Source organism: Ramularia collo-cygni (assembly GCF_900074925.1).
Source record: "Ramularia collo-cygni strain URUG2 genome assembly, contig: RCC_scaffold19, whole genome shotgun sequence".
Lineage (NCBI taxonomy): Eukaryota > Fungi > Ascomycota > Dothideomycetes > Mycosphaerellales > Mycosphaerellaceae > Ramularia > Ramularia collo-cygni.
The window spans coordinates 642594-655511 of NW_019716273.1; the positions used below are offsets into that span (position 1 = coordinate 642594).

The 12918-nt window shown below is 44.6% G+C and overlaps 3 protein-coding genes; 2 read left to right on the top strand and 1 right to left on the bottom strand.

The window, feature by feature from the left end:
* Window positions 1–1180: 1180 nt before the first annotated feature.
* Window positions 1181–2619, top strand: RCC_09856 (related to protein MCH2 (monocarboxylate permease homolog); the record flags this gene model as incomplete). XM_023775095.1 has 4 exons in its annotated part: window positions 1181–1318; window positions 1377–2249; window positions 2322–2415; window positions 2465–2619. The coding sequence occupies 4 exons, from the start codon at window positions 1181–1183 to the stop codon at window positions 2617–2619; spliced, it is 1260 nt and encodes a 419-aa protein (XP_023630863.1).
* Window positions 2620–2765: 146 nt separating this feature from the next.
* On the bottom strand, window positions 2766–3365 carry RCC_09857 (related to arsenate reductase (Arc2); the record flags this gene model as incomplete). XM_023775096.1 has 3 exons in its annotated part: window positions 2766–2932; window positions 2999–3113; window positions 3192–3365. 3 exons carry the CDS (start codon window positions 3363–3365, stop codon window positions 2766–2768), a joined length of 456 nt encoding a protein of 151 aa, XP_023630864.1.
* Window positions 3366–3856: 491 nt separating this feature from the next.
* Window positions 3857–5149, top strand: RCC_09858 (probable arsenite efflux transporter (ArsB); the record flags this gene model as incomplete). XM_023775097.1 has 3 exons in its annotated part: window positions 3857–4157; window positions 4213–4442; window positions 4496–5149. The coding sequence occupies 3 exons, from the start codon at window positions 3857–3859 to the stop codon at window positions 5147–5149; spliced, it is 1185 nt and encodes a 394-aa protein (XP_023630865.1).
* Window positions 5150–12918: the final 7769 nt, after the last annotated feature.

Below are 12918 nucleotides of genomic sequence, written 5' to 3' on the forward strand. Positions count from 1 at the left end.
GATGTTTAGGACATTATCCCGTAGACTCCGGTAACGCTAGTAATATTAGAAGCTGTCGCTTCCCTACGCAATTTAATTAAGCAGGACGCTCACCTATAAGACGATACGAGTAGACCGCGCTTATAAAAGTGCGTATAGAAACTTACTAATGCTACGCAACAGTCGTTTACGGAACGTGACCTCCTCTATAAACAAAATATCTTTATAAATCGAATTAATAACGAAGCCAAAGTTCGTCGATTAACCAAATCCGAGATCATAGGAACGGCGAGGGTGATGAGCTTCGAAGACTTAGAAAGAGCACGGACGGCACGCAAAGTGAAAGATGCTGAGACAGCGGCGAAGAAAGCCCGAAATACCGCACGAAAGAGTGCTCGAAGCACTATTGATACGGCTCAAGCTGGCCCAAGCGAAGGAAGCCGTGTTATGTTACAAGACGTGCCAGCACTAGAGTCAAATATTGCGGGAGAAATGTAGGTGTCGTGCAGAAGCGACGGACAGACTGCTAGTGAGCAAGATAGCGGTGTTGTAGACTCTGCAGCCGCGACTGCGTGGCTGGTTAACACCCAGATGGAAGGAGRCCAAACACTGCTAGAACCGTACAAGGCGCCCGTGGCACGAATGTGGTAGCGACGTATCAAGAAACTTCTTTCTGTATGTGTGATTGAAAACGAGTTGTAATTGTTAGCCGAATCGCGCATGTACTTAGTTATGGTCATGCTTCTGCTGTTGTAATTTACTGAGAATGGTTCTACGGTTTGTTTGTTCAATGGATTTCGGGTTTCAACCTGAGGCTTACCGCCTATCCTCTGATCAGCAATCGACACGGTGACTTGCTGGATTAAAGTTTGCTCCCGAACCCGGAGCAGCAGCCTTGTCTTCTCCGTGAGCGGGCGCGTCCGCTTGCGGCGTTGTGCGAGTGAGGCAGATGTGACTCTAGAGTCAACCAACAATGTCGAAGTACGACGGCATGGACTGAGTGGTAAGAAGCGGCAAGTGATAGATGCTGGCTGGGCCGTGTGGAACAACACGTGACTGATTCCTATCCCATCTTTCGCCGCGGGGCGCATCACGAAACAACATATCATCTCCCGAGCGTCCACATCCACAAATCTTACCGCCAGCGTTGCGAGCGTCGACCTACCTGCGCAAACGGAAGCCGTCACGACTTAACGACAAAATGGATCAGTCTTCCTTTGCCATGACACCTCCTACCGAATTCGAACAAGCCAGCGAGGCGCCTCCAGACGGTGGCTACGGCTGGGTGTGTGTCGGTTCATTGTTCTTTATCAACTTCTCCACATGGGGTGCGGTCGCTGTACGCCCAACTCTCAAGTACTCAGAAGTTTGATCACAGTGCTAACAACTAGATCAAGTCCTTTGGCGTATACCTCTCGCACTACTTGCATACAGAACGCTTCCCGGACGCATCGGCGTTGGAGTACGCCCTTGTTGGCGGCTTTAATTTCGCGTTCGCGATGATTGCGGCGCCCGTTGTCACAAGACTCACCCACCGCTTTGGCAAATTCGCAACAATGGCGGCGGGCATCGCGCTACAAATCAGCGGCTACATTTCGGCCGGCTTTGTGAATCGTATCTGGCAGCTCATGGTCACTCAGGGAGTCCTCGTCGGCCTTGGTATTAGCTTCATCTACGTCCCTAGCCTGCCTATTCTCTCTCAATGGTTCGAAGCTCGACGGAGCCTAGCAAACGGAATTGCCAGTGCCGGTTCTGGATTCGGGGGAGCACTGTTCGCCTGGACRACCCAGGCAATCATCGATGCTTTCGAACTTCAATGGGCTCTATGCGCCACAGGGTTGGTCACATTCTTCCTTTCTGTAATTGCGACAAGCCTACTCCGCGATCGCAACAAGTACATACTGCCTCCACAGCTAGCTTTCGACACGTCGTTGCWCAGGAGGTACGAGGTTCGACTTCTACTTGCGTGGTCCTTCGTGAGCATGCTAGGATACATTACGCTTCTATTTTCGCTGTCCGACTTTGYGCTTTCAATTGGGATCTCACCGCAGCGGGCTACTAATATCATTGGCTTCCTCAATGTTGGTACCGCAGTTGGACGTCCAATTATCGGTATCGCGAGCGACAAATCTGACCGCATCGATGTCGCATGTGCTTTAACACTCATTTGCGGTTTATTGTGCTTTGCATTCTGRGTACCCGCTCAGTCTTACGGACTATTGGTATTCTTTTCGCTTCTTGCAGGAGCTACTTTAGGGGTATTTTGGATGGTAAGCCCGACAAATGAAGCGAGCATGTGTCTCTGCAGGCTTCTCCTCGCTTGCTGACTATTGCATTTGTAGACAATAGGTCCCCTCTGCGTCGAAGTCGCAGGTCTCAAAGACCTGCAGTCTCTACTCTCTCTATCATGGACTACCATTATCCTGCCGGCTACGTGTAAGTGAGTCTAAGCTAGTTTGGACAGATTTTCCACTGAATTTTCCAGTCTCTCAGGTCATCGGGCTTAAGATACGACGACCGAATTCCTCGAGACCGTATCTGAACCCACAACTGTTCGTCGGTCTTTCATATCTCTGTGCTGCCTTGATTATGTTTGAGCTGCGCCGCATCAAGCGTAAAGAGTTGACAGCACGAAGATGACGCCGCATGGAATTGCATGGCATTCAGCTTCACATCGGTAGGATAGCAGTCATTGGAACACAAGCTAATACAAGCGAGATTGTCCTATACATGGCGACACATCCAGGAGGGCTTGGCGAGGACGGGAAAAAAGACTTCCACATATCTTAGTCCTTCTCGTTCCCGTCGACGAACTTCGCGTAATCTCCGCCAGCTTCAAACCATCCATTAATGCCCCCCGCTAATACCAAAGATTTCATGACAGTCTCGCCGCGATGTTCCAGCACGTCTTGAAACCAACCAGCTGCTCTGGTACCCCGCCCTCTCGATGATCCTATCCAATAGTTAGAACTATCTTTCACGTTCAGCCCAACGATAGACTCCCTCGATGCCAACATACCACAGTAGAAAGCTACGACGGACACGCCTGCAGCTTTGCAAAGCCCATACAATGACTCCAGACTGTACCATAGCGACTGCGCTGGAAGGTTCAGAGAGCCACGAATGGTGCCGCCCTGGGCAAGATATATTAGCTCTCTGCAAGTATACCAGATCATCCCGAGTCTGAAGGAACCGGTGAATGCATCACGTACCTCGTGATCAGTCCGACGGAGGTCTACAAGTAGGAAATCGCGGCCAGGCAGCTTCTTTTGGTCTTGAAGCAGCCCAAGTAACTGTTCCCGCGACATCGAACCAGCAGTCGACTTTGGGGCGGGGAAGTTGGCGTGCCATGGCCTTTCAGCGTCGGATTGCGCTTTGGAAGTCATTCGTGAGATGCTGCCGAGTGCAGAGAAGATAGTGAAGGAACGTGACTAGAGACAACGAATTTGTAGCACAAATCGCCTAGCTATTTATGAACGCAGCCTGCATAAAGCCTCTATGGTTTGTGGTAAATGCCGGCCAGACGCACCAATGGGCGCCTGGAAGGTGGTCACCGGCCCTCTCTAATGATTGGCAACTGAGCCAGTGAGACAAGAAAAGCGAAGCTTATTGAGTACTCATCCAATGACCACGAGGACGAAGGTCACCCAAACTTTGGTCCTTTCTTCGCCAGGATAAAATGACGACAACTCGGGTGTGGCAATTGAGCTTTAGAAATGATCTGCACATGGCTGGCCAATCATACGCAGGGAGTGACTACCTGCAAATACACAAGATCTATATTGTCCGTAACCAGTGTTCACAATACTCGCATCGTCTTTCTCGATCTCTTGTAGCCACATTACATTCGATTATCTTGACCTCGAGAACGCACGCCATGACTTCTCTACATCCTGACCCCGTTTCCACCAACCTGCAAGAGGCAAAGTTCAAGTCTCCTCTTGATCCCGAGAAAGGGGTTTCGTCGGATTCCAACAATGGCTCTGAAGTCGACCGAGACAGTCGCGCCCAACATGGAGCGAAAGAGTCAGCATACAAGGGTCTCGGATGGTTGAACCGCCTGCTGGCACTCTGGATCCTCCTAGCCATCATTATCGGGATCCTGATAGGGAATTATGTGGACGGCGCTGAAGAAGCTCTGCAAGAAGGAAAATTCGTTCAAGTTTCGGTACCGATTGGTGAGTAGTAACTACCTCACACACACTCAAAGGAAGATGCTAAACAAGGGAACAGCTGTTGGGCTGCTCGTCATGATGTATCCCATCTTATGCAAAGTGCAATACGAGACTCTGCATCTCGTATTCTCGAAGCGCGCGGTGTGGGTGCAGCTAGGCTTCAGCATCCTGATGAATTGGCTCATTGCGCCTTTCTTGATGCTCGCCCTTTCCTGKGCTTTTCTGCCAGATGAACCAGGTCTGCGCGAAGGTCTTATCCTCGTTGGACTGGCGCGTTGTATTGCTATGGTAAGTTATAGGGAGTCAATTGCGCATAATGGCATGCTAAGAAGACGTTCAAGGTTCTTATTTGGACTGGTCTCGCGGGCGCAGACGAAGAGTATTGCGCGATTCTGGTTGCTGTCAACTCGATCCTCCAAATGGTGTTGACGGCGCCATTGGCCATCTTCTTCTTAAGAGTCATCTCAGGGTCAACTACCACCATCCAGATTGAGTACAGCATAGTCGCAACGAGCGTCGGTGTATTTCTGGGGATTCCACTCGGAGCTGCGATTGCCACGCGCTTTGCCATTCGCGCAATCAGCACACGATGGTATCAAGATGTCTTCCTCAAGTGGATTGCGCCTTGGTCGCTCATTGGCCTCTTGTACACCATTCTGGTACTCTTTGCATCGCAGGGTCGCAACGTCGTTCACCAGATTGTGTCGGTCGTCCGCGTTGCCGCACCCCTGATTGTATACTTTTTCGCCATCTTCGCCTTCACGATGGTCGTGACGCACAAGCTTGGCTTCGGATACAAGCTGGCGGCGACCCAGAGCTTTACTGCTGCAAGCAACAATTTCGAGTTGGCAATTGCTGTTGCTGTGGCCACGTATGGTCCCAGCTCCGATCAAGCACTGGCGACTACGGTCGGGCCGCTTGTTGAAGTGCCGGTGCTGCTGGCTTTGGTGTATATAGTTAAATGGGTAGCAAGGCGGAGAGAATGGAAAGATTAAATAAGCCGGTCGGTAGTGCGACAAACAGCGTAGCATTTAATACGTTGTTGTCAAAGCGAGACCGTTTGTAAACAATCCCCAAACATCAATATCCGGAATCAGACCAATTCCAGAGCGCTAGCGTCATAAGCAGCGACTTGCCCAAGCAGAAAATGCACTGCGTCGGTTGGCATCCCACAGAATACGTTTCTCGCAACAGCTTTAATTCAATCGGGAGTTCGATCAGATCTGCCATGCTGTTATATTTACCTCCGCTCTGTGACCTCCTCGCACGGCAAGTTTTCCTTGCTTTTACCTCTTGCCGTTTGCTGAGCGCGGTCAGGGCGTTAGCGGCTTCTACGCGCCGTTCGAATTTTTCGGCAGAGTCCGAGCTTGCAAAAGTGAAGAACGCGGCAACTAATTACAACACGTCTTTCCTTGCCTAACTTGCTATCGACACTCGATACTATTTCGTTTCCGTCCTCCGACTTAAGCGTGCCATCCTATTAGTTCCCGATGTCTATAATTGGCTGCTACTTGTTATATAAGCTTTAAACTACGGCTATTAAGGTCTTGTACACTACCTTCTTCTTGTTCTAGTGCTACCGCTGCGCTTTTCGATACGCCTCGAATATCTCCGTACCTCGGGCTTTCGAAAAGGATCTATACTCCTCGAGGATCCGCTTAACTATAGTCTTTCGTGTCCTAAGAGTAATCTCACTTCGGGGTACCGATCGACCTACGCGAGCTAGCTGTTATCTAGAGCTCGTGGACTACGGGCGTGTAGCCTCGTAGAGTACGTAGCTACGCAGATAATAGAGTTATTAATAGGTAATAGCGGTGTACTTGTCTACTATTACACCGCCGCGTAGGGCCATATTATACCTATTAAGCTCTTCCTTATCCTACGAGGCCGTAATGTCGCCGATGTAGCGAATACTATCGCGGTTAATACACACCGTTAATAAAGCATACTAGCGAATTCCCGAACGTTCGCTCCTCCTCCTCCGACTTCTCGTCGATAGAAACTTACCGTCGCGTATAACGGACAGTACTTTAATAGATAATTAACAGCAAAGTAGTTGCCACGCTAAGAGATAGCAGTTTCGACGTGTTATAGGGTAGGATAATACGCCTAAATACAGTAGGGAAAGAACGCCGAATACTAGAGAAAATACTTCTTTATACCTTTTCTAAGAGGGTAAAAGCTAGTAGACGTTAGTAATAACAGCCTTCGGTATCTCGTATTAGAGAACTCACGTAGGATTACGCTCCGGCTTCTACGTTATACGGTGCTCCTTATGCGGAAGACCTTTAACGCTTAGCTCGCTAAAGCATTTGTTGTTATACACGTCTATAACCTTATACGTATGTTTGATTCCCGCGTTTAATAGTAAACATAGCATTGGTCGTTATCGAGCTCTATAGAAGCGTAGAGTGCCTAAATGACTTCGAAGTCGCTAGGCGTGTCGGAGGTAGAGTATAAACTTTAAGCGTCGATTAGTAGAAGCATCGAAAGGGCACTACGACTTGTGTCGGAGCATATAATCCAGCCATCCTTATAAAAGAGTAGCGCTACGAGCAGTTAATGTCGATAACTGTCTTATGTAAGTATATGCATCTACGCTAAAATTTCACGCGAAGTAACATTCTCTACTTTTCGACGGAGAATCTCTCGGAAGCTAAAACAACATGTATAAAACAGACCTCGCACCCGCGGGATATATACTCTTTCTGTTGCTATATTGCCTTAGCCTACCGATATAGGGACTCGGCGCGAGAGACGTAATCTAGTAGGGGTAATACGTAGGAGTAGTAATCGGTAGCGTTTACGCTAAAAACGACAGGTTAATTAACAGCCTCTCTTTCCGTTTATACTTTTACTTAAAGGTGCCGAGTTAATTGGAGAATAGTAACGTACGTCGCACATTTCTATATACTTGCTAGGTAGAGACTTATAAGGTAGAAAGCGCTCTCGTAGCTCGCTATACTAGGTGGCTCGTAACGTTAGGATGGATATTAACTTAGCTGGTAAGTAGCTTCTACTACTTACACACAACAAAACAATAACAATACAATTATCTTATTAATGCATACTCTACTATGTTTATTACACGAACAACATTTATTCTATACGAGGGTACATGTATCTAGTTACTAAAAGATTTTCTAAATGTCGTGTATATAACGATTACTAAAAATTCTAGCATCTAATATAGGGAGAACGATCTAAAAGTAGGTAATAGTTTATTTTATAGCCTACTTATACTATAGTAATATATAAACGGAGGAGCTAGAAGCCCACAATAATATCCTTATACTACTAGAAAGTATTACAGACGGATCTAACTCTTATAATTAGTCTACCTGCCTTTTAAAAATACACTATAACTTACCCTCGGCAACGTCTATAGGATTCGAGTCGGCAGGTTCCCTCTAGTAGTTCCTTATATTCGGGGTCGATAACCTTCGCTTCTAGTATAGCTTAGAGGTAATGCGTCGTAGTAGTGTCGGTTATAATAATGAATTTCGTGTAGGTCATAGTGCTTAATAAGGCGAGAGTTATAGTAATTGTTAGAGTTGTAAAAACAGTATTAGTTAGAATAGTCGTTAAAGTAGTAGGTTTGTCTTTAACTTCGAATAAAGGCTACTAGTCCTAACTATACACGAAGCGACTATCGAAAGCGGCAAATACGATAAGGGCAAGTAAGCCGTTAAACTTTAGCATCTTCGTGGATATATAGCTGTAGTTAAGTAGATAGGAGTAGAGGTTGTAAACCCTTAAAGCATTAACACTTCTTTTATAAGACTTATAGAGGGTCGGTGCTACAATTTAGATATAAAAGTGCTCGTTTTAGATAAGTAACTTCCCTAGTACCGCAGATGTTACTACTAAGCGCTCCTTACTAGGATTTACTATGCTTAGTATTAATATATACTCTTCGAGAACCCTAACTAAAGCAGCGATTATGCCCTATTTATAAAATTATATAGAACCGCGGGAAGCAACTAAGAGAAGGAGACGCCGTAACTTCGCGTGCTATATGCTTCTCGAGGTACTTGGCCTTTAATTGTAGATGCTTCTAGTAATACTCGTCCTCGGTGTAACGTTCCTCGCCGTAGTAGGTGCCCTTCTCGCTATCGCGCGCTATATCTTAAGTCGACTGTATAGGAGTGCACTTCTCGAGGAAATGCTACTCGTAGCGTAGCATAGAATAAGCATAAGCTTATAGACCTTCGTATTATTAGCGTCTACGCGATCCTTATATGCCTTATTAGTTTCGCCTAAGCCTAGTACGCGGACTAGAGCAGCACGAAGCGTAGCTGTATTCATAAAGTGCGAAATCTCTTAACTAATAATATTTGTTTTTATAACATCTTCCTAGGTAATATAGTTATCCCTTCCCTTACGGCTAGCGAACGTATGTAATAAACGAGAGGGTTCGATAACCTAGATGCGCGCTATTAAATTGTAAGTCGCTCGAGGCGCACTTTCGTAGTAGAGGTAGCGCTATAGGTCGATAGGCTAATAGGGCGCTGTCGAACTAGTACCGCAATAAGCTTAAGGCATATATTCGCGATAGTTAACTATAGTAAGTACACATGCGTATATCGCACAAAACTCTTACGGCTGTTATAGAGGGTCTAATACACAGGTTAATAAAGAGACATATAACTTATATAAACTAGTGAAATTTAGTGTTTAAAGACGACTTGCTTATATAACTAGAGTAAAGAGCTATATATAAATAGAAGTCGAGACGACTAGATAGGCCACAGCAAAGCTACAATAATCTAGCCGTAACGTCTATAGGCATATACCGGCCGGAAATAATAGCTATAACCGTCCTGTCGACATAGCGGCTCGAAGCCGCCTACTAGAGAAGAATAGTTAACGGTTAGGGGTTTTTTTTTAGTTGGATAATAAAATGAACGATCGTAAACAGCGCGAGGGTGGTCTAATAGGGCGATAACTTATAGTAGAATCACCTCCAGACATCGTATATTAGTCCGCTTCGTATATATGTTTAGGGTGCGAGCCGTAATTAGATTTTGCGCACCCTATGTCTATAAAAGGTGGCCGTAGCAGTTGTATATAAACGCTTCGAATGTTCTCCTTTTACGATAGTAAAATTATAAAACTAAAGGTCCGAGATCTTTCTAGCGGGAACTTTCCGAATAGGAGCGAAACGGCCGTTCCGGTATATACGACGTCTCCCGTACGGAAGGCAGCTCTAGAATTTTTTAAGCTAGAGATTGCAGCATTTAAGCGGATATAAGCTTGCCTCCTAATTATCGAGAGTAAGAAGTCTTAAGAGCTAGAAGAGCTCTCTACGGCAGCTTAAATATAGTAAGCGACCTTAGACGGTAACAGCTCTCCGACAAAAAGCTTGCTTTCGAGCTAGTTAGCTATAGGCTCCTGGTTTTCGTTAACTTTATCGGAGGACGTAGTAGAATTAGTCGACTCTAGCATCTTAATAGACGATAGACGAGCATGCCCTAGAAAAAGTCTTTTATTACATAGGTTAAGTTAATATATTTGCTTGTCTACACGAAACGGGCGTTAAGAGCCCGTTTTAGTCGAAAAGCAGATATTACATTATAAATTCTAGTCGTAGCAGATCTGCCTTAATAAATACTACATATAACGATAAAGGCCTTGTTATAGTTATCTAAGCTGCCTTACTTAACTCGAAAGACGTTAGTTAAAATTGTTATAAAATTCTTTATAACGTTAGTGCCTGTCTTAGAGACAGTAACGCATTAATAATGTTAAATAAGTTCTCTGTTATCTATTCGACCCGTACGGATTTATCTTATTATAGCACAGACTTGCATTAAATTACTCTAGGGCCTTTACTTTCGTCGTTCCCAAATACCGAGAGTAGACTACTTATAGAATCCTCGATGTTTTTCTTCGAGACATATAAGTAGAACATAGGCGATATACTAACACGACCTACTAGTTCCTACGACGCGATTTTAGTGCATAGAGGACAGTAGAAAGCCCGATCGAGGTTTCGACATCGATTTTTGCTAGCCCGATTAAGATTTTGTCTTCTGTCTTCTACGTTGTATCTCGAAATTAAGCAATTACGTCCACACAACTCGAGCTATTCCGTTATAACGAGATGCCGATAAGGCTTAAGCCGATAAGTAAGGGAATCGGGTACGCACGGCTCCTAAGCATAAGGTCCTACGTAAATCGAGTACCTAGTGTCGTAAGAAGGTGCTATAGAAGGATTAACTTATTTGTATATAAGGCGATCTTATTAGTAAGAATAGGGTAAGTCGAACCCTTGTTAAGGGCAATCCTATTAGTATTAGGAGAAGAGGGTCTAGTAGGTAGCGAAGAGCGAACTCTAGTTTTGTAGTAAAGGTTAGCTCGCGCGAAAAAAAGTAGAGCGGCTCCTACGCTTTAAGGGTAGGCCGGGGTCTTTCTAAATAATCTATAAAATATTTCAGATTAGGTTACGCTTATAAATCCGCGGTTATCTTAAGATGTCTAAGACTAGAAATGCGTTCTCGCTACTAAAGGAGTAGTGCCTACTAAAGAGCTTTCCTATACAAATGTTATAATTCCTAACTAGTTTAATATATCTGCTGTTTAGTATAAAAAGGGGCATAAAGAGCCCGTTCTAGCCGAAAAGCAGATACTATATTATAAATTATAGTTGTAATTGCCTTAACGAATACTATACATAACGATAACGTTGCCTATGTACGATATAGTGTTACACGAATTTTAGAGTTAACTACCCTATTAGGGTCCTCGGACCGGCGTTATTATCCGAACATAGCTATATACTAAAATTTGGCGTATAACTAATGTTCTAACCACACCAACCTTCTTAAACTCGTGTTTTTTTCCTAGTAGTAATCGAAAAGGACGATATTATCGAAATGGCCGAAAATTAAGTATGTACTACTCCGGAGCCGGCGCCGGCGCCGGCGCGTACCTTACGAGGTAACACGCTACGTAGAGCGCGTCTAGCATCTAAGAAGGCTTAAGAGGCTACTACTACTACTACTACTACTATCGCTATACCGAAGGCTAGACCGTCTAAGGGCAAGGCTAGTTCTTAGAGCGTAAAGAAGTCGTAATCGTCGAAGAAGCGTATCGCGGCGGCGGTAGAAGTAGAGCGTCCTCGAAAGCGCCGTACGCGTAATAGAGCCGGAGCCGGAACTGCTATAGAAGTTAATGTTAGTAAGGAGCCTATTTAACAGGTAGATGTCGCGGATAAGGCGTTGTTTATAAGTAGTAATAAGGACACTAAGAAGGAAGCGGAAGTGCCGCCACCGAGTATATAGCGAAAGCGCCCTACTATCGATATAGACTAACCGTTCGAGTACGGTGTTTCGTAGAGCCTATTCTACGGTAAGGAGCGTATTAAGTCGTAGACGAATCTAGCCGTTAAGTCCACACACGCTATTAATATAGTTACGAAGTTTAAGGACTAGAGTAAAACGGTATATAATCACGATTAAGCGACGGACTAGCCTCTATACGAGGCTCTACTTAATAGGCCGGTAATAACAGTTTATTACTATAAACTGCCTAAGCACATGTAGCCTACCTAGTCTAATGTATTAGATAACGAGTTCCGTAATTACGTATTAAAGCAGTTAAAGTAGTGGAACGCTACTAGCTACCGAGACCTACAACTGTTCCTTTCTAATACCCTTACGCCCTCTATAGCGATAGCTACAACTATAGCGATTGAAATAGTTATAGCTACGCCCTTATAGCGAGTTCGAAAGACGATAACGAACCTCTAACTCGCGGACCTACGTATTAAGAAGGAACGGTTAGAGAGCATTAGTAACTATAGAAGCCGCATTTACGAACGCTAGACCTATAAGCAAGCTAAGTGCTTAAACTATAACAACACGTGTTAGTTCCCTCGTAGTATACAGCACGGTAAAGAGCACGTAGATAAACACTATCCAATTACTTAATAGGCTGTTCTTAATTAGGGTAAAGCGATCAAACTAAGCATAATAAATTAAGCAAAAGAGCAGCCGGATCCGAATATACGCTTTATAGATAAATTCGAACTACTAGCGTACGTTGCGTACAAGCTTACTCGTTCCACGTTTAGCAAGTAATACGAGGCTCTAACTAAACGTAAGAAGCAACAGGACAATAGCAGCGGCAACAATACGTACATTTACGTTAGTAGTGTATAGTAGTAGAATAAAGATAAGAAGGAAAACGTACCTCCGGCTCCTATTATAGAGCCGCCCTTAAGTAAAGTTCGACAGCCCTTAATTAATCCACTTAATTAACTTAAGAACTATATAGCTTTTATCTTATTGCAGGACTATTAGACTAAGCATAACCGTTAAGATAACCTATATAAGATATAGGACTTCTTTGTTAAAAGAGACCTTAGTCTTAAAGCATTAATAGAAGTAACTCGAGAGCAGTGGATTAAGAATAGCTTTAAGGAAGGACAGCGATAGTACTTACGAAATGCAGTGCGTGTATAGACGAAGTTAAATTAAGACAGACCGCGAGTAAACAGGCCGGGGAGCGACACTAGTAGTATAGATTTGTATACGCTATAGCTTTTTACGTAGCGGTTCGATTTATGCGATTTTTCTTCGAGCTTCTTTAGCGTATTTAGCTTTCTAAGAACACGTATTAAGTTGTATACCATCTGTTCTAAGATAGTATTGTTGTAAACAGGTAGGTAAAATCAATGCTATCTAAAGCCCGTGTAGAGACTCGCGGAAGCTATAAAGCCGGACCTCTAGTGTGATATAGTCTATAATTTACTGTATTG